The sequence below is a fragment of the Gymnoscopelus microlampas genome (assembly GCF_963454915.1).
Source record: "Gymnoscopelus microlampas genome assembly, chromosome: 11".
In the NCBI taxonomy this organism is placed as follows: domain Eukaryota; kingdom Metazoa; phylum Chordata; class Actinopteri; order Myctophiformes; family Myctophidae; genus Gymnoscopelus; species Gymnoscopelus microlampas.
In genome coordinates, this window is record NC_139948.1 from 44,989,963 (window position 1) to 45,011,802 (window position 21,840).

General features: G+C 43.6%; 1 protein-coding gene across 3 annotated transcripts in view; it reads left to right on the plus strand.

Annotated features, from left to right (window-relative positions):
- csnk1da (casein kinase 1, delta a) overlaps positions 1-19,837 on the plus strand; it is a 43,310-nt gene extending 23,473 nt beyond the window's left edge. The window contains exons 3-10 of one of the 3 annotated variants that reach the window (XR_014601870.1): positions 3,296-3,444; positions 5,377-5,605; positions 7,042-7,212; positions 8,025-8,173; positions 8,776-8,962; positions 9,734-9,846; positions 10,860-10,942; positions 15,675-19,837. Coding sequence is in view for 1 of the 3 variants with exons in the window: in XM_084072905.1 (XP_083929031.1) it covers positions 3,296-3,444; positions 5,377-5,605; positions 7,042-7,212; positions 8,025-8,173; positions 8,776-8,962; positions 9,734-9,846; positions 15,675-15,725 (1,049 nt within the window). In the remaining 2 variants the exon portion in view is untranslated. The remainder of the gene's footprint in view (positions 1-3,295; positions 3,445-5,376; positions 5,606-7,041; positions 7,213-8,024; positions 8,174-8,775; positions 8,963-9,733; positions 9,847-10,859; positions 10,943-15,674) is intronic. The other 2 variants (XR_014601871.1, XM_084072905.1) reach the window with 2 other exon arrangements.
- Positions 19,838-21,840: the final 2,003 nt, after the last annotated feature.

Sequence of the window (21,840 nt, forward strand, 5' to 3'; positions counted from 1 at the left end):
CACCTTGCCCGCTTGTGATCACATTTAGTTGCAGCAGCCGTATTTGGCCCACAGACAGACTCCACACGGACCCACAGACCCTAAAAATAAATACAATTTCTCATCTCGATACGCCGAGCGGACAATTTGTCTATTTCGGAGTATTTGTGCAAGAGCCAGCAGCGATAGTGTGAATGCATGTGCGTGTGGGCATAATTACCCGTGCACAAACCGTGTGTATTATCCCATTAAGACCTGGAACCCATCTGTGTCACTTTTAGATTTCTTTTGGCTATTCAAAAATAGCAGATATACAAGCTCATAGCGCGGCACTCCGCGCTATGAGCTTGTAGATCTGCTATTTTTGAAAAATCTTGAAAAAAATAGTTTTCGATTTTTTTTCTCCAAAAAACTGTTAGGATTTAGAAAACATTTTTAAGAATGGCCTCAGGTCTTAATGGGTTATTTGTGTGTGTGTGTGTGTGGCAACAGGGCAGGATTAGCCGGAGCGTGCAGACTGAACCATGCTAATTGGGAGATATATTTGGCTGTGCGTTTTCCGTTCGTTCACACACACACACACACACACACACACACACACACACACACACACACACACACACACACACACACACACACACACACACACACACACACACACACACACACACACACACACAGCAGTGAGTGCACAGCAGCACACACAATGGTGTGTGTTGCCCGTAGAGAAGGAAACGCCAGATGTGCCTCCGTCCGTGTAATAATCAGCAGCACAGCACTACCACAGGTGTTACTGAAACAACTGTCTGTCTGCTGGCTGGCCTTCTGTGTGCAGCGTCCCATCTGTATGATTGAAGCGTTTTCATTCAGGTTTGTGTCATGATGATGGCGCTCGGGGTGGCCGCGGTGGTAAAGTGCCTGCCCACCTCCACACCACCGCGGAGGTTGTGGGTTTGAGTCCACCAAGGTGCATCCGCCTTTGTCGAGCGTCTACGCCATAGATATTCAACTGGCGGCCCGCGGCCCGCGGGCCACGTGCGGCCCGCCAGGAGCTTCCTTGTGGCCCCTGGCCATATTCAAAAAAAAATAAAAATATATATTTTTTTTTTTTTTTTAATTTTCATAATTATTATTTATGTAAATATATGTTCGTTTTTATGTTATCAAAGTTAAAACAGTACAAATTATTTATCCTTCATTAGTTCTTGAAAGGCCATCTTTCATTGGAACTTAACTTAGAACCTTAAATAGAACCGAATTAGACCCGAAAAAAGGTTGATTTATATTGGTCAAATAGAACCGAATTAGACCCGAATTAGACTGAATTAGACCCGAATTAGACCCGAAAAATTTCGCACGTGGCCCCCAACTCCAAATTATTTTACAGTTGTGGCCCCCTGCCTAATCTAGTTGAATACCCCTGGTCTACGCGAACGCAATTGGGGGAGGAAAGCCGGGGGTGGGGGGGGGGTGATATCACTGCATGTATTCCTAAGTCCTCACTGGCAGTTGAGTCAGTGGGATACAAGGATACAACAGCAGTGACGACACAGAAATGTGTGTGGGGAGGAATTCATTGGCAAAAACGACTACATTTGGTAAAAGAAAAAGCACACAAGAAAAAAGTTTGTTTCATGATGCTCTATTCTAATTTGGTGACGTAGAGAGAAACGCAGTACCAGGGAATAGCATTCAACAGACGTTGGTGGATTTAACCACATTAACGCTGGCGTCTCTTATTTTGGGCAGATTATCTAAAGCTTTCAAAATGTGTTTTCAAATTGTTCAACAACGGCCAATCTATAAGCTCACAACGCATGGCGAGGCGACACATTGTGAGTTTGTAGTTTGGCTACATATTAGAGTTCTCAAATGCTACCCGAACCCGAACCGGCCCGACCCGACGTTTTCGGGCCGAGCCGGGCCTCAAAAGTATGCTAATTGGTCGGGCCGGGCCGAGCCTCGGTCGGGCTCAATGAAAAAAAAAAAAAATGTTTTTTTTTTCTTTTTTTTAATAATATATGTTTTAATTCTGTTCTGTCTGAATGTGTATTTATCTATTATGAAGATGGCGCTGACTGGCTGGCGTTAACTTGCACTGTGCTGCTCAGGGAGGGCTCAGGCAGCAGAGCGAGAGAGAGTAAAAAAAAACGATTCTGGGCGAGTGTTCCGATGGTAACCGGAACGCTCGCCCCAAAGCACACTTGCCCCCATTCATTTCGCGGACAGAGGCCGCCGGATTAGACCTGGGGCGAGTGTGTTTTGGGACGAGCGTTTTGTGATTTCATTCACCGCTTGTTTACAAGTCGAATTTGGGGAAACAAAATAATTAGGAGCTCACAAACATAATGAGAGGATACAAGAGATATCTGTGCAACAGCTGCAAAGTGTGCACAAGTATTTTAAAACAGTGAAACCTACCGAGGAAAAAGAAACAGAAAGTGAAAGTGATTTCTTCGACTACTCCAGTACAAAAACCCACGGCAAATAAAGTCGGTCTACACCAGCCTTCAACAATAGCGGTACATTCAGTGGTCAGGTTTGTTCAGAAATCAATTGAAGAACGCAGGAGCGAGCTTTCCATAATCCATATAGCCACGCGCGAGAACGTGCATACACGCAGTACACTACACATGTGTCAATGTTTACGTCGTCAGATCTTGAACGTATCAGTTGGGGTTGGCGGAGCGTTCACAACCCGCAGAGACACTCCAGCGTAAATACAAGTATTTAACTTAATTTAAATAAGCACAGTGTAAGTTAATGTCAGCGCCTTCAGCGCCATCATAATAGATAAATACACATTCAGAACAGAATAATAATTTTAAAAAAATATTAAAAAAATAAAAAATACATTTTATTTTATTTTTTCCTTTTTTTTCTCCCCTCGGGGTTTTTCGGGCTTTCGGGCCTAACATGACGGTAATACTCGGGTTCGGGCCGAGCCTCGGGCCGGCCCAGTCGGGCCCAGTTAGGGCCAGGCCTTAATTTTCAGGCCCGTTGAGAACTCTACTACATATTCTATAGTCGGCGTATGTTGAAGTATATAGGACTCAAGTGGTTAAAGGGACACTTATCTCAGTTCCTATCAGTTGGAGTAATGATCAGTACATGGAGATAAAGTCCATCCAAGTTCTCTATACATCCCTGTAGCAGGAGATGGAAAGCACCCCCCAGATTGTCTGTCCGTACGGTGTTCCTCCATCGTCGGTCAACGCACTTTGTGTGTTGGTGACTCACATTTTTATTGACTAAAACGTCCACAAAGTTGACAGTGAATCACTCCTCTTCCCACAATGCTCCTTCTCTTCCACAGTGGGCATTCCGACCATCAAGTGGTGTGGAGCCGAAGGCGACTACAACGTCATGGTGATGGAGCTGCTGGGGCCCAGTCTGGAGGACCTGTTCAACTTCTGCTCCCGCAAGTTCAGCCTCAAGACGGTCCTGCTGCTGGCCGACCAGATGGTAAAAAAACCCACAGGGAGAAACGCTGGTGGGCGGTGGGGGGGGGGGGGGGGGGGGGGGTTCTCCTTCAAGACTTAACTCTGTTGTAAATAGAGATGTAACGATACCATTTTTTTCCTTCCCGATTCCGATACCCATAACTTGCGTTATCGGTCGATACCAAGTACCGATCCGATACCAGTGTGTAATTTAAACACACAAAAGTGGGGTCCAGGGACCCTCAGGGTTCCTTGAGGGGGTTCAAAATGGACCCTTACAGAGAGTCTGTAACTCTGAGAGTTACTCTCAGAGTTATGGGGGTCTTTGAAATGTAAAATGTTTTCTGAACCACTGATTTAGGAATAAATAAAAATGCCATTAACAATTGTTAACCCATTAAGACCTGGAACGTTTGTGTCACTTTAGATTTCTTTGGCTATTCAAAAATAGCAGATATACAATATGATGATGAGCTTGTAGATCTGCTATTTTTGAAAAATCTTGAAAAAAAAGTTTTGTGTTTTTTTCCAAAAACTGTTAGGATTTCGATTTTTTTTAAGAATCACCTCAAGTCTTAATGGGTTAAAGTGCAGCTACAAGTTAGTAAAATGATAATGTAAATAGTACAGTAAGAGTATAAAGTATAAAATAGATATAGAGTATAAAACGGCAGTGCAACGTAAACAGAAGCATTCACCGTAAATGAGATATCATCATGTGACAAAATGATGTGGTATCGGATTGGCATAGACTGGCATACTCACCGATACAGATAACCAGCTTTTCCGATACTGGTATCGGTATCGGAGCAACTCTAGTTGTAAAGCAATTCAACTCAGTTTTTTATTAATAGTGCCAAATCACAACCAAGTTGTCTCAACACACTTTACATACAGAACACAGACCCCACATTGTCCCACCCCCTGAGCAAGCATTCTTGCGATGGTGGCAACAAAACGGGGTCTAGCGTGGGGGCGGGCCAACTGCCTTTGGACTTCCTAACTCGAGGGCTTTGTGCTGGTCTAAACTATCACCTCTTTCATCACAGTGGACTAGGACACGTTTTTTTTTTTAATGTCCTTCCCACCCATTTTAGTTTTTTTTCTTCAAAATGAAAATGGTCAAATTCTATCATCGGGTTTAAAGGGATATTTCACTTTCGAACATGTGTGGGGTCATTTTAACACCTAATCAGGCTTTTGTGGGCATCCCAGACAGTTTTTAATTTGCTTGATTCAGTATTTAGAGATTTGATATTCATTTTTTCCAGACACGCCCCCTTCTTATACAAACCCAATGTAACTTCAAACTCTAATTTGAACCATGATTGATTCATCGAAAACACCCGTCCTTGGTGCTGGTGACTGAACCTTGTACGTGTTGGGGCCATGTTTTCTCAATAATGTTTTCCATTTATTTCATTTTAATTTATTATCGTTATTATTTTCAGTTTCCAAGAAAAAAAATAAAATAATGAAGGATCACCTGTGGAGTTGGTATTCTTAGGCCTATGAAACATTTAATACAGTGGTTTACAACCTTTTTCATACCAGGGACCCCTTAATTGATATACATTTGGCCGCGGACCACCATCTGAAAATGTATTGTGCCAGGGACCCCCAGAAGCAAAGATTTTAGTTAAAAATGTTCTCTTTGAAAAATTAATATATTCAAAGATATGCAGACATTTTCAAGATTTTTCAAAAATAGCAGATCTACAAGCTCATAGCACTGCACTTGGTGCCGCGCTATGAGCTTGTATATCTGCTATTTTTGAATAGCCAAAGCTAAGTGGTTAAAACGATTCGGAGGCTATGTTAACTAATTTAGTTGGGGACCCCCTGGTAGCTCCCCAAGGACCACTGGTGGTCCCCAACCACTGATTTAATAGATTTAAATGGCATTGATCTCAGTCGTGCTCCTCTCCACCGTTTCCTCCACCCCGTCCTCCAGATCAGCCGCATCGAGTACATCCACTCCAAGAACTTCATCCATCGAGACGTGAAGCCGGACAACTTCCTGATGGGCCTGGGCAAGAAGGGCAACCTGGTCTACATCATCGACTTCGGCCTGGCCAAGAAGTACCGCGACGCGCGCACGCACCAGCACATCCCCTACCGCGAGAACAAGAACCTCACGGGAACCGCCCGCTACGCCTCCATCAACACACACCTGGGCATAGGTAACACACACACACACACACACACACACACGCTCACTCACTCACTCACACACACACACACACACACACACACACACACACACACACACACACACACACACACACACTCACACTCACACTCACACTCACTCACTCACAGGGTTGCCAGATCTGCTTATTATAATTTTCCCCCGCAAGATTTTATTTTGAAAATAGCCGATCTACAAGCTCACAACGCGTCGCGATGCGACGCGTTGTGAGCTTGTAGATCTGCTATTTTCAAATGGCTGATGTATATGTTTAAAGTGCTCATGTTGGCCCATAGTCGCTTCTTTTTGGGCTGGTTTTCCTAGACCCGGTTGCTTGTTTCTCTCACAGAATCTGGCAACACTGCACACGCGCACACCGTGACCAGTGTTGCCAGATTTTTGCAAGATAAATAAGCAACCAGGTCTTTGAAAACGAGCCCAAAAGAAGCGACAATAGGCCACATGAGCACTTTAAGCGTATACATACATCGGCTATTTGAAAATAGGGGGTCCGCAGACAAATACATGTTAATTTGAGGGTCCTTGGACCACTGGTTTAAACAACATTTAGGAAGGTAAGCCCAAATAAGCAACTACACTTTAGAAACCAGCCCAAAAAGACGCAACTCACAACTACCAATATTTACAAGCAACTCTGCAGGAAAAACAAGCCCAAAGTCGCTTATAATAAGCGGACATGGCAACCCTGACCGCGAGCCTCTTTTCCACCTGGTGTTAACATGCGTCTGTCTACCTCATGGGATCGGGAAGCTAAAAGCTAAAGGGTGTTATAGATGGAGGTGTAAATGCATCTCAGATGCACCTCCGGGGGTGGCTTGGGGGAGTCACATTCGGATGGAGTGGAAATCCAGTGCGTCTCCCATTCCTCATAGAACTGTGTGATATGAAATAGAATAGTCTGTTTATGGATGTATCCAGCTAGCTAGCTAGCTAGCGTGCCGTGTAACTATGCCTTGCAATGTCTTCAAATGAATGTTGGAAATCACTATTCTAAACCAGTGGTTTTCAACCTTTTTCATGCCAGGGGACCCCTATATTGATATACATTTGGCCACGGACCACCATCTGAAAATGTATTGTGCAAGATTTGCACACATTTTTCAAGATTTTTCCAAAATAGCAGATCTACGAGCTCATAGCGCGGCACTCGGTGCCGCGCTATGAGCTTGTAGATCTGCTATTTTTGAATAGCCAAAGCCAAGTGGTTAAAACGATTCTGAGGCTATGTTAACTAATTTAGCTGGGGACCCCCTGGTAGCCCGCCAAGGACCACTGGTGGTCCCCCAAGGACCACTGGTTGAAAACCACTGTTCTAAACGCATCTAAATGCAGAGAACACAAACAAAGGAGTCGACCCTCATCATTCTTCCACTTAAATACGTGTCCGTGTCTTGTGTGTGTCCACAGAGCAGTCCAGACGAGACGACCTGGAGTCCCTGGGCTACGTCCTCATGTACTTCAACCTGGGCTCTCTGCCCTGGCAGGGCCTCAAGGCCGCCACCAAGAGGCAGAAGTACGAGCGCATCAGCGAGAAGAAAATGTCCACGCCCATCGAAGTGCTCTGCAAGGGATACCCATGTATGTTGCTGCTTGCTCAACAATTCAACAAAACATTCAAATGTTGTCGCTGTTGCCGTTGGATTCAGTGTAATTCTATACACAGGTTAACCCATTGAGACCTGGAACGCATCTGTGTAATTTTAGAATTCTTTAGCTATTCAAAAATAGCAGATCTACAAGCTTGTGAGCTTGTAGATCTGCTATTTTTGAAAAACTGTGAAAAAATATTTTTCACATTATTTTCAAAAAACTGTTAGGATTTAGAATTGTTTTTGAATCGGCCTCAGGTCTTAATGGGTTAACACAGGGGTTCTCAAAGTGGGGTCCGAGGAGCCTCGGGGGTTCCCGGGGGTCCCTAGTCAAATGATTCATAGTTATAGGAACCAAATGGACCCTTATGCGTCTGTAACTCAGAGAGCATACAAATGGAACGCTAGCATTTGTACGCTCTCAAGAGTTAAATTAACGCTGATGATGGTGTATAGCTACAATGTTTGGGGGTGTTCCCCAGAGATCAAAATGGTATCAAATGGGGGTCCCTGGCCTAATGCCTATGAAACCGGGGGTCCTTGAAATTAAAATGGTAGAGGAGAATCACTGCTTTAGTTGTAAGAATCACTGCTCTAGCCGTAAAGAAATCTTCTCTTATGGGGGTCCTTGGCATATCTTTTCAAATGGGGGGTCTGTGGGCTTGATATGTGCCAATTTTTGGGGGCCCTTGACATGCAATAGGTTGAGAACCAGTGCGTTAACACCACACCCACATGACACGGCAACCTCTCTCTCTCTCTCTCCGTCTCTCTCTCTCTCTCTCTCTCTCCCCACTACAGCGGAGTTCGCCACGTACCTGAACTTCTGCCGCTCTCTGCGGTTCGACGACAAGCCAGACTACTCGTACCTGCGACAGCTGTTCAGGAATCTGTTCCACAGACAGGGCTTCTCGTACGACTACGTCTTTGACTGGAACATGCTCAAGTTTGTGAGTTAAAAGTCCCGAAAAGGGGACTTATTGTTTTGTTTTTGCAGCTCTGTCGTGGTTTTTTTTTGCTGTTGGTTTTGAGATACGATTTTCAGTTTCAAAACCTTGGTTTACCTTGCGTTACCTTGCATTTACAGCAGTGGTTTTCAACCGGTGGTCCTTGAGGGAGTACCAGGGGGTCCCCAGCGAAATTAAGTTAACAGAGCGTCACAATCATTTTAACCGCTTAGCTTTGGCTATTCAAAAATAGCAGATATACAAGCTCATAGCGTGGCACTGAGTGCCGCGCTATGAGCTTGTATATCTGCTATTTTTGAATATATATATATATATATATATACTTTTATATATATATATATACTTTGTTGTACGACAAATAGCGAAAGTGAGCTTGTGGATCTATTTTTGGAAAATCATATAAATCTGGATATTTTTTTATGGAATTAGATGAAATGCTGAAACAACCAAAAATCTAGATTATGATATATAATCAGAATGTGGTGGCAAAAATATCTTTGGCATCAAAAGCTAAAACGTGGATCTACTGTGTGTGTGTGTGTGTGTGTGTGTGTGTGTGTGTGTGTGTGTGCGCGCGCGCGCAGGGTGCACAGGGCGCCACCCGGGCGGTCGAGGATGCAGAGAGGAGGGAGCGAGAGGAGAGGCTGAGGCACGGTAGGACCCCCGCGGCGGGGGCCAGCAGGGGCCTCGCCGCGCCCGCAGCCTCGGGACGACCCAGAGCGGCTCAGGATGCAGCGGCCCCGTCGCCGCTCAACCCCGCCTCACACACCGGTACAGAGAACACACGTACACACACATACAGTATGCATACACACACACACACGCATCACAAAACGGACAGTAACAACTTAATACAATACAACATTGTGTTTGTCCACCAGCGCACTATAACTATAAAGTTCACCATTGTATTTTTATTTTTTTTATAGTTGGTGAGAACTCTGCCATCCACTTGACGATTTTTAAAACTATATTCTTACAGTTATAGTGCTCAGTGTGAACGGCCCTTCACATGAGGCCGAATCTACAAATGCCCTCTAAATCAGTAGTTCAAAATTGCAGATATACAAGCTTGCTTTGTGATGCGCTCTGAGCTTGTCTATCTGCTATTTTTTAATAGTCAACGCAAAAATCTAAAATTACAAGGATGCTTTCCCGGTTTTAATGGATTCATGTACTGTGTCCTGATGGTAAAACAATTAAAAATCCTATTCTATTCTGTTCCGTCTTATCCGACATAATGTGTAGATGGACTGTAAAATGTTCATGATAAAGTGGCTGATAATGTCCACCCAAAAACCATTAGACATAGATATATATTCACCTGTTTCCTAGGCTGTGTGTTGTCCACTTCCTGTCGATTTCATTGGATATCATTGGTCATCTGACCAGTTTCATTGGATTTCATTGGCTCAAATCGACAGGAAGTGGAAAACACACAACCTTAGGAAACAGGTGGATAGGTGTACATCTTTTAACATCTTTCTCTTCTTCTTTTCCTTGTGCACCAACTTGTGCACCGTCTTTATTTCCATCCACCAGGTCTGGAGAGAGAGCAGAGGAAGGTGGCCATGCGTCTGCATCGCGGCGCTCCCGTCAACATCTCCTCGTCAGACCTGACGGGACGGCAGGACTCGCGCATGTCCACGTCCCAGGTAACGCAACGGCACCGTCTTTATAGGGGGGATTGATTGAATACTTGAACAATGCATTGATTGAATACTTTATTAGTCAGAAATGTAAACGGCATGTGGCACAGTCAGACATTAAGGCTAAAAGGAGGACGTAATAAGGTCCTGGGGACTTGTTTTCCATTGTGGTCTTTTATGTATTCAATTCATCAACATAGCAACAAAAAAATCAACACAATAATACATGTCATCAACAAATGCAAAACACTATTATGTACAAAGGAGGGGGGTCCCCAGTATAATTAGTTAATATAGCATCACAACCATTTTAACCACTTTAACCATATTTTATACTTTGGCTATTCAAAAATGGCAGATATACAAGCTCATAGCGGGTCACTTCGTGTCATAGCTATGAGCTTGTAGATCTGCTGTTTTTTGAAGAATCTTGAACTTTTTGCAAATCTTTGCTTAAAATATGTATATATATATTCAAACATTTTCAACACAATTTTTTTGCTTCTGGGGGTCCCTGGCACAAAATATTATTGAGATGGGAGGTCCGCAGCCAAATGCATATCAAATTTGGGGGTCCTTGACATGAAAAGGTTTGAGAACAATGCCGTACAGTCAGTACCTAGCACCGAAAGCCTCATGCTCAAAGTTTACTTCATTTATCATTTTCTATCTTATTACAAATCGACAGATGTTGTGTTTTAACAGCTAAACGATGGTTCCTGTGTGCTCAGTCAATCTCACTTCTCCCCATTGTTCCCCTAAACAGGAAGTGAGATTCTTTTTTTTTTTGTCACAGATACTTCCCGACATGCTGCGGCCTTAAGCAGCGGTTCTAAAAACGCTTCATGTCAAGGATCCTAAAATTCATATTATGTATTTGGCCGTGGATACCCATCTGAAAATATTTTGGGCTAGGGAGCCCACCGTATGGCAATATTCATTTATTTCTAATAGCCGATATGTATATTGGGGTTAAAGTGCTTAAAACAGATTTTGATGCTATACGTTTTTCTCCTCAGTGGGTTCAGCAATTGATCTGAACACACGGGAATATGATCATTACCATGTGAAGACACTCACGAACGCCATTTTTCACCCAAATGTAAGCAGTTTAAAAGACGTTTTTTTTGTGAATTCTGCGGAGTTTGGAGGTTTACTGAGCATGCACGGCCAACACGGGGTCTGTTGTCACGGTTACGCTCCCCCAGGGTTATGGGATGTACTATGTTGTTGTCACGGTCCCAACCAGTGGGGCAGTCCCCGGGTTAGACTTAGCTACGGGGCTACGGGCTGTCAGCTCTTGGTGCTAACAGCGTTAGCGTGTTGTTTACCCGACATTGATGCCTGATTATGGATCCCACCAACGCTCCAGGATATAGACCCGCCTTACCTGTCTGATTGGCTCCCTGGCAGGCATAGTCTTACTGAGGTCAGGGTTAGGGTTAGGTTTAGGCATAGTTTTACTGAGGTTAGGGTTAAGGTTAGGTATAGTTGCAAAAACGAGAACTGGGTTAGGGTTAGGGTTAGGGTTAATTTTTTCAAAGAACATTTTTAACTCAAATCTTTGCTTCTGGGAGTCCCTGGCACAAAACATTTTCAGATGGTGGTCCGCAGGCCAAAATGTATATCAATTTAGGGGTCCCTGGCATGAAAAAGGTTGAAAACCACTGTTATACAGCACTAGCCTTGAATCAAGACGGTCATCTGTCATAGTAATGATATATCAAATATGACAGTCTTGTATCAAGGCTAATACAGCGCATAACCCAAAGTCTGCAAATAACTTTTAAGTGCGTACATTCCCGCCCGGGTATGGACTAGTATTAACACATTTTGCTGGGGGATCCCCTGGAAACCCCCCTTCAAGGAGGACCCCCAGGGGGGTCCGTGGTCGGACCCCACTTCTGAGAACCTCTGGCCCTTGAGCTGTGTCATGAAATGCGGTGGTAGTAGCTGCAGAGCTATGAGAACTTGCCCATATATGATTTCTCATTCACGTATGTTCTATTCTTAGAACCCAGGTCTATTCCAGGCAGAGTGAAAGCCTGTGCTGTGGGGCGGTTAGAAACCTCTTTTTGTATGCCAGTAGCAGGAGATTGAATCTGGCTGTTGTACGAAAGTAGCATTATATAGCCTTTCTGTCGGGGCAGAAACCGCTATTTGTGTTTTTTCGTTATTTAACCCATTAAGACCTGGAACTGTCATTTTCAGATTTGAGCTAAAAAAGCATTATTTTACACTTTGGGCTATTCAAAAATAGCAGATCTACAAGCTTGTAGCGCGGCACCGAGTGCCGCGCTACGAGCTTGTAGATCTGCTATTTTTGAAAAATCGTGAAAATGTGTGCAAATCTTTGAATATATATATATATATTTTCAAAGCGAACATTTTTAACTCAAATCGTTGCCTCTGGGGGGTCCCTGGAACAAAATATTTTGATGGGGGTCGGCGGCCAAATACATTTTTTGGGGGTCCTTGACATGAAAAAGATTGAGAACCACTGATATAGAAACATACGTTTTTTTCAGAATACTGTTGAGATTTAGGAGACATGTAGAACCGGCTTCAGGTCTCAATGGGTTAATACTCAATCATACTGCAGGGTCGCACAAAAGAATCAAAAGCACCAGCTCTCGCGACGCGCTTTGAGCATGTAGATCTGCTACTTCTTAAGGTTTTTGAATTTGAATCCTGAAAAGTAACAGTCGGTCAGAGGTGTCCCGCCCGACAGGGATGATATTTTAGAAATTGAGGATTCGTTTTTTTTCCAAAATATCTTAATGGCTGAAGTAGTTAAGTAGTAGACTCTACTGCTGCTTGTGTCATCATGTGTATCAGTGGATGATGACATGGCGTCTGTCCAAACGTCATTATGGATGCTCCGATAATTGATCGCCCACCGATTGATCAGTATATCGGGCCCATAAAACCTGATTGCGCGGTCCTTAAACTTGATCCTTGATCAAAAGTGACATATTTTCAACTGTAAATCATCTTTGTCTGACAGAACGTTTGGACACGACATGATCTTCTTTTTCATTGTTGCGAACGCGGAAGCAAGTGGAGCTTACTATGAAAGTCTGCTCGGCTTGTGTGTCTGTCTGTCTGTCTGTCTGTGTGCAGTGCACTGCCTGGGTGCGGCCAACAGAGTGCGCCAGAGTGCAGCTACAGTCAAAACACACACACACACACACACAGTCCGTAAATACACAATAATTTCGAGCTGCGTTCGCTTCCAGCGTTTGCGCGTCTTACTTGTGTTTAAAATAGGCAGATATGGCCATTGTGCTACAGACAGAGCCCAGGGAAGGTACTAGCATACAATATGGAAACAGTGCCACCTCATGGACTGGTGTTGTACCTGCTCTTTTTGTCCCTTCCCCATCTCGGACGAAGCCAAATCAAATAGCAAATTGCTAAGTGGTATTTTACTCATTTTGTTGATTCGGTGGTACTCGATTGGTCAATTGCCCCATGCTACACCCGTAGCCTGAACTGTAGAGCAGTGGTTCTCAAACTTTTTCGTGCCAAGGACCCCCAAATTGACACTTATTAGCCTGCGGACCCCCATTTCAAAAGATATGCCAGGGACCCCCATAAGAGAAGATTTTTTTTACGGCTCTAGCAGTGATTCTCGACCATTTTAATTTCAAGCACCCCCAGTTTGACATGCATTAGGGCTACAGACCCCCATTTAATGGCATTTCTATCACTTGGACCGCAATTTATATTGTAAAATCTATGTCAATTTAACTCCCATTTGGTTCCATTTGTACACTCTCAGAGTTACAGACCCATAAGGGTCCATTTGGTGCCTAATCTATCATTTAGCTGGGGACCCCCTGGAACTCCCTCAAGTACCCCTGGGGGTCCCCACTTTGAGAACCAATGCTGTAGAGCATGTACAGAATTCTCTATTCAACAGATTTGGAAGGTGACCAGGCTAGAGTTGACGTCACTGCACGCAGCTTGCGTTTTGGTGTAGCCACCGACGGCCACAAGGCCCTACTGAACACACATCGCCGTCAAGGTGGAAACCTTGGGTGTCCATTTGTCAGGATGGAAGGACGTTTTTTCTGAAATGGTGAAAATAGCAGATCTACAAGCTCACGATGCGTTGCGATTGTCTATTGGCTATTTTCACCTATTTCACCTCGCCTCTCTCTGAGGGCATTAAATGACAAAAAAAGAAGAAAGAAAAAAATACATTAACCCATTGAGACCTGAAGCCGATTCTACATGTCTCCTAAATCTCAACAGTTTTCTGAAAAATGTATGTTTCTATATCAGTGGTGCTCAATCTTTTTCATGTCAAGGACCCCCAAAATTATATGTTTTTGGCTGCGGACCCCCATCAAAATATGTTGTTCCAGGGACCCCCAGAAGCGAAGATCTGAGTTAAAAATGTTCGCTTTAAAATATATATATATTCAAAGATTTTCACACATTTTCACGATTTTTCAAAAATAGCAGATCTACAAGCGCGGCACTCGGTGCTTGTATATATGCTATTTTTGAATAGCCCAAAGTGTAAAATAATGCTTTTTAGCTCAAATCTAAAAATGACACAGTTCCAGGTCTTAATGGGTTGTTAATGTCCCATTATTTGGAAAGCAGAGCACATTTTAATATCTGGAGTAAAGCCCCCAGGCTGCCAGAAAGACTATTTGAATGTTTTGTAGCGAGTGTACAAAATACGCCCCACGTTTATATCTATATACAGTATACTGTATCAGGTATGCTGGAAGTGACAAATCAATATCTAAACATGATACATAGAAAGAACGCAACTGGAAGCTTTTAGATGAAGTGGTAGAAATACACAAACATATTAATGTGTACCCTATATACTTCGTTGACCAGGGTCCCCCCCAAGGGCCTATACTCCATCCCCTCCTCCTTCCCTCTACACCAAATCTCTTCGCCGCCTCTACAAGCTCACAATGCGACGCACTCTGAGCTTGTAGATCTGCAATTTTGGGACGAATGTTCACCTTTAACGACACGCCCAAGAACAGTAATGGTAGTGTTCGTGTGATTAATAGAGGGGGGTGATATTTTCTCTCTTGTGGTGCCATTGCATCCTGATCTCACCTGAGGCTCTGATTGACTCCACACACAAACGATTCGAGGTCTTTGTCTGCGGCCTGACGAGGGCTCGGCTCATGAATAATGTTTGAATAATTAAGATCTGCTTTGCATAACCCAGCCATGCCACTACAGACAGACAGACCAGGGGAAAATGAGCTGCAAATGTGGAATTGAACCCCCCTGTGGTGAATGTTATTATGACGGGGGTGGGTCTCCATCTGTCTGTGCGTTGTAGCTGTGGCTATAACCCGTGAATGAATGAATTCCAGGAAGGGAGTTGATTTGGTATATTGTTGAGCATTGAGCGTCGTCGACCCCTCCCACCCCAGTCCCTCTTGTATTTTGTACAGCGTCCTTAACCACTTTCACGCTGGCGTCCCCCATTTAGAGCTTTTCACTATTCGTTGGCTGTTAACCCATTAAGACCTGAGGCCATCCTTAAAAATGTTTTCTAAAAAGCATTTTTTTGAAAAAAAAAATCAAAAAATATTTTTTTCAATATTTTTCAAAAATAGCAGAGCTTGTATATCTGCTATTTTTGAATAGCCAAAGAACTACTAAAGTCACACAAGATGCGTTCCAGGTCTTAATGGGAGTTAAATTAGGAACGACTCCCCCAAGAGATGACAGAAACATGTGTGAGTGTATTCATGTAGCATGGCTTCTCCCCCCCCCCCCCTTTTTTTTTTTAGAACCAATCCATTTAATTCTTCTTATCCGTTTGTCACCGTCTTGTCTTTCAGGGGTTGTCTCGCGTCACGCCCAGCGGCCTCCAGTCTGCAGCCCCACGATGAGCGGCTCCTCTCCCAACAACAACAACAACAGAGGGGCTCCACACACCACAGCCCGCACCACACCACACACACACACACACACACACACACACACACACACACACACACACACACACACACACACACACACACACATACACACAGGACCTCTGAAAGCACCACCAACTGCACAAGCATCCACACTGGTGCCCGGCTAATCATTTTAATTGGAAAGCGTTGGCGCAAACCCCGCTGCCGTCAGCTTGAGCCAAAAGGCTCGACGTCGTAACGGTGGGCACACACACACACACACACACACACGCGCGCGCATGCACACACGCATGCATGCACACACACACACACACACACTCACTCCTGCACAAGAGTTTGTCCACGCCCCCTTGTTCCCTTTGATAGAGGAAGAGCGGGTCTCGTGATGGGGAAGGAAAGAGGCGGAAGGGGGGGTTCGAGTTCGGTTGACTCAACCACCACCAGCACACACTGCCCCCCCATCCCCTATTCCCCCCCCCCCCCCACCCCCACCCCTCCCCCCCCCCCCCCACCCCCACCCCGCCGCCTGCCCGACAGTAAACCAGAAAGATAAACGTTGAACGGCGTCGGTCGGCAAAAAAAAAGCCATTAATTCCTGTTCTCCTTCTCTCTCATGTCTTAATTTGTTTAGTTTTTCTGGGGGGGGGGGGGGGGGGTTGTTTCGGTCTTGTTATATTTTTGTGATTTCGACAACTTAACACCCCGTCTGAACCTCCTCCCCGCATTCTCTTGACTTTACTTGATGTTTGTTGACTTTTTCTTTCTAAATGGAGAATGTCACTTCTATTGTCTTTGAAAGCTAGTAAGCACGAGTGGGATTGATTTTGTCATAATCGTTTTTTAAAGAGAACTACGAGGAGATGCGCAGACTTAAGAGCCAAGACGGTGCAACTGGAGAAAACCTACACTCCACCAATTGCCCAATAGGCTCTATGCACAGCAGCCATTTTGGAGAGAAATTGGGCCTCTTCTTACTTCCTTCACAGGTGTTACCAATGATACTAATGAAGGCTCTGTTCCATTCTGGTCAAACAGAGTCAGGGTGCTGATATTGTGCATTTTAAAAGGTGTGTACACTCTCAGAGTTATGGGGGTCCTTGAAATTAAAAGTTTGAGAACCACCGTAAAAGCCTTCATTAGTATCATTGGCAAAACCTGTGAAGGAAGTAAGAAGAGGCCCAATTTCTTTCCAATATGGCTGCTGTGCATAGAGCCTATTGGCTGTTTTGAAGAAAAAAAAGATGGGTTTGAGTTTTCCTTTTTTCTTTGAGAAAAGGTGCGTTTATGCTTTGTGTTTACAAGGAGGACGGTTCCTGGTGTTTTTTAAGTGGGATATTGTGTGTTTTTAAAACATTTGTCAGGTAGAGGGCTTTGCCTCGGGTGTCTGGCCCGTGAGCAAGGCTTGGACTGTGCTTTTTCCCCACTGCATTAACTATGTTTCCCTATGTTTTATGTGAATTTGTAAAGTACTGAGTCAGAAGAAGAGGGACAAGATGAGAACAGCAAATCTCTGCTAAACGCTTTGATATTTCTTTTCATTTTAATTTGCTCTACTTTTTTTTGTAATTAAAAGGCAATTTTGCTGATTTTGTTTTTTAACCTGAATCCTATCGTCGTATTTTTAAGGAGATAATGAGAATCTGACATGACACATACCAATGTGTTGTGTGGCTCTGGAGACCTCCGATAGCCCGCCTACACATAAACGATTGCCACGGTGTGTGTCAATGTGTATTGGTGGACTGGACACACCCGTAGGAGCATCTTATTTTAAATGTTTGTCTAGCACGCAAAATTTCCTTTTTTTAGTTATTTTTAGTCTTCGACCGTTGAATGGAAACACAGTAGCCGTAGTTGCGTCGTCTCTCTCTCTTCAGGTCACCGTGTGCCGACAGGGGCGATCTGTGAATTAACCCCTTAAGACTTGAGGCAGGTTAAAAAAAAAAAAACATCATAACCGTTTTCTGAAAAATATCGTTGCCGTCGGGTGGAAACCTCTTATCTCCATATTTTAACTTCTAAACATTTTCTAAATCCTAACAGTTTTTCGGAAAAAAATATTACAAATTTATTTTCACGATTTTCCCCAAAATAGCAGATCTACAAGGTGCCGCGCTATGAGCTTGTATATCTGCTATTTTTGAATAGCCAAGGAAATCTAAAGTGACACAGATGCGTTCCAGGTCTTAATGGGTTTAAAATCCTGGAGCGTAGATTTGTCACATTGTACGAATTATAGGACTTGGGGTGTTTAGCCTGTTTTTTAGTATTATTTTTGTGTGTGTGTGTGTGTGTGTGTGTGTGTGTGTGTGTGTGTCTTCTGTGTAAAATGGCATTGTAGGTCTGCCTTAGTGTATAGAAGAAGGAAAAAACAAACAAAGACGGAGCTCATGAAGCAGAGGACCTTTTGAATTTTATTATCAGTTGTTGAGAAACTCCCTCTCCTGCCTCCCCTGACCACACTTTAAACCCCGTCGGACTCTCTCTCTGCACGGCTGTTCAGAACGATTTTTCCCCCGCATCCGGTTAACATTGGTAGCCAACAGTGAATTGATGCTTTTCGACAGGAACCTCTCTTTTTGGAGGTTTGAAACCTGCGGCCTCCCCGGGTACAGGACTGTCTCTAACCACTATAAAAGGCCATCCTGCAGCCTGTTTGGAGTCTAGATGGCATTTTGGATTGTCTTTTGTCCGTTTCTTTTGTATATGCACGGACACATAACGTAGGTGTTTCACCCATTAAGACCTGAGGTGATTCTTTAAAAAAAAAAAAACAGTTTTTGAAAAAAAAAATCGAAAAATATTTTTTTCATGATTTTTCAAAAATAGCAGATCTACAAGCTCATAGCGCGGCACTCGGTGCCGCGCTATGAGCTTGTATATCTGCTATTTTTGAATAGCCAAAGAAATCTTGAAGTGACACAGATGTGCGTTCCAGGTCTTAAAGGTGTTTAAACATTGAAAAGGAGTCATCGATGAGGGCAGAGTTGGGGTTGGGTGGTTCACACACAACAGAACCTGACGGATTTAATAACTGGTGCTACGGGGCAGCAACGCACAGGACGCAGCACAGCCCCCCCCCCCCTGTCCTCCTTTTTTTATATATCACCACCAGACACTTTGTCCGCCAGTCATTGGAACTGGGACAGCACTGTCTGTACCACCTGTCACCAAAAAGAAAAAGAAGAGAGAGAAGGGAAAAAAAAGGACTTTTACAGAGGCATCGCGCTTCCTCCCGAGCGGAGATTTCAGGACGTAAATATTTGCTTAGGCGTGTCACTCAGTGTGGTAGAACGGTTTGTTTTATACTGTACATGTACTGTAGGCCTGGTTCTGTAGAAAGGGGGGGGGGGGGGGGGTGTGGGGAACAAAGGGTTGTAGTGGTGATTTCTCTTTTTTTATTTTTACTTTTCACTTCTTGTGTACATACGAGGTGCCTCCTTTTGGCCAAAATGTTGCATTTTATCTTCTTGGCTGTGTGTGTAGTACGATTTCATAATGATCATGTTATCCTCCTGATGATTTCATGACGATCATGTACGGAGAGGGTCGTGAATGCTTTACTTCATTGTAGTTCTTCCCTTTTTTTCCCCCCCTTGTATGTATAGAAAAGGAAAAAAAAAAAAAAGCTTAACTTATTTCTCTTTATCTTTCTCTCATGATGAAGTCTGCTGGGTTCAGTGACTCACACGTCTGCGTCACACTGTTCTTTAACCACTTAAACCCCCATATGGTTGGCCTCCGGGGTACCTCAGGGCTCTATAATAGTGTCTCTTCTGTTTTCTGTTACTTGTGGGGAAAAGCTTTCGCTGAAAATAGCCGATCGTCTGCTATTTTCGGCCAAAGCTTTCCCCACAATACGGATGCTGGGGTTTAAGTGATTATTTTTATTTTATTTCATTTTTTTGCATTTTATCCGTGCAGTGGAGACGGTCACGACTCCCACAATGCATCTCTTCTTCACTGTGGACTCTTGGATTAAATGTTGTCTCCCTCCTCCACCCCACATTTTACCGTAAAGACTTCATTTGTAATGCCACTGTATTTGTGTATTTTGTGTAAATAAATTATAAATAAACACAGTTGGGTGTTTCATATTTATGTGCTATGTTAATATATATTAAGTTAACCTACTGTTTATCTCAACTGAACGTAGCAAAAGAGGCTTTAAAAGTATAATGATAAATTGCGGGAGTGCCGGCGAGGCAAAAGTGCGACTACTCCATTCTGTGACCCGGAAGTCTCTATCAAACCTACTGTTAATAGTTGTGCTGTTGTGCTGTCCATTACGTCTTATTAGAAATAAGATAAGAAATAAGATTGTTGCCCTGTTGCGTCACTGTGGAATACCTAAAACATTTTAATTAAATATTCCATGTATTGCCGTGACGCATTTCCCCCAAATATATATATTTATGCCCCAGAACTGCCTGTAAATAAACATGGGATTGTTGATCAACAACGTAAAGATATAGATAAACAAAAAAGCCATTCCATCAGATAAGCCATTCCATGCTCATTTCAGCGCTTGCTGAAATGAGCATGACTGTATGAATTAGGTTGATGAGAGCATTGGGCCCGATTCATGAACCGTACTTACGAACACATTTGTTCTTAGACCCACTTAAGAAGTTTTTTAAGAGATTTTGGCATTCACAAATGTTTTCTTAGCTGTGATTTGTTCTTAAGTTAAGAAGAAATCTACGCATACTAGAGAGCACTCTTAGGGTGGCCTTTGAGTTCTTAAGTGTGATATGTTTGTGCAAAAATAATTAATTCTCGAAGTTTCTTCAATTCTACAGTTGTATAATATAGGATTTAAATTACAATAATATTTTTTATCATATCTTTAGAGCAAAAAAGGTTCTCAAAGGTGTGGTCTGGGGACCCCCAGGGGTCCTTGAAGCTGTTCCAGGGGGTCCACAGCAAACGAGGAACAGTTTAATCACTTTAACCCTATTTTATACTTTGTTTGAAAATAGCTGATCTACAAGCTCACAACGCGTCCCATTACTGGCAATTTTGAACTTGTAGATCGGCTATTTTCAAAACATTTTGATAAATCTTGAAAACATTTCCCTAGCAGAAAATATTTTCAGGTGGGGGTCTGCAGCCAAATGCATCTAACCCAAACAGACCCGGTTGAGTTGAAGCCCAAGCCCCATACCCACCCCATAACCCCCCACCCAACCCACCCTCATCGCCCCCCCATACCCCCACCCCCATATCCCGACATTCACACACAGGTGTGACTGCAGGCAGAGCCTAAGAACATTTCATGAATCTGACTCGACTTCTCTTAGGAATTCACTTAGGAAGAAATTTAAGAAGACAACTTACGAATGTATTGCTGAATGAGGCCCATTGCTCTTTTCTTGCATCCAGTGGTTCTCAGACATTACACACATTTCAGGCTATATCATCCATGGTCCAAAAATGAAACGCATAGAACCGCAATGACAGGTTTTATCCACTAGATGGTGCTGAGAGACAAGGCATTGCAGTACAATTACGGTCCTACAACTGGACATAGCACTCAGCTTCCTGCATGCAGCATCCATCACATCCATCACAGTAGACACAAAACATGACCATTGTGAGAATGCTCTCATGAACAACACCAAGAGCCAGAGAACAAAGTTAACAAAGGCTCCCGACCGCCGGTTGTCACACCAGCATGAATTAACATAGGAATCAGCCAAGATGCATATCAATTGTTCATTGTGTGACCTGTACTGCCCTGGCAAGCCAAAGTGCAGTAACTACGAAAAAAAAAATCACTGAAAAATGGTCAGCCAAATGAGATATCGGCATATACGTGATATTACACTAATTGTACATCTGTTCTTGAGGTAATTGTTTATCCCCCACAATCACGAAGGCTAATTTGACCTTTGGGATACACAAATGCGTCGGTGTTTCCAAAAGCGTACATCAATTTGGGGGTCCTTGGCACGAAAAAGTTAATGGGTTAAACATAGAGAGGGTGTTTGTATGCCTCATGGACCAAAACTGGGAGAAGTTGGGGCTGGGAGAAGTTGGGGCCCACTGTGTGGAGTTTGCATGTTCTCCCCGTGTCTCCTAG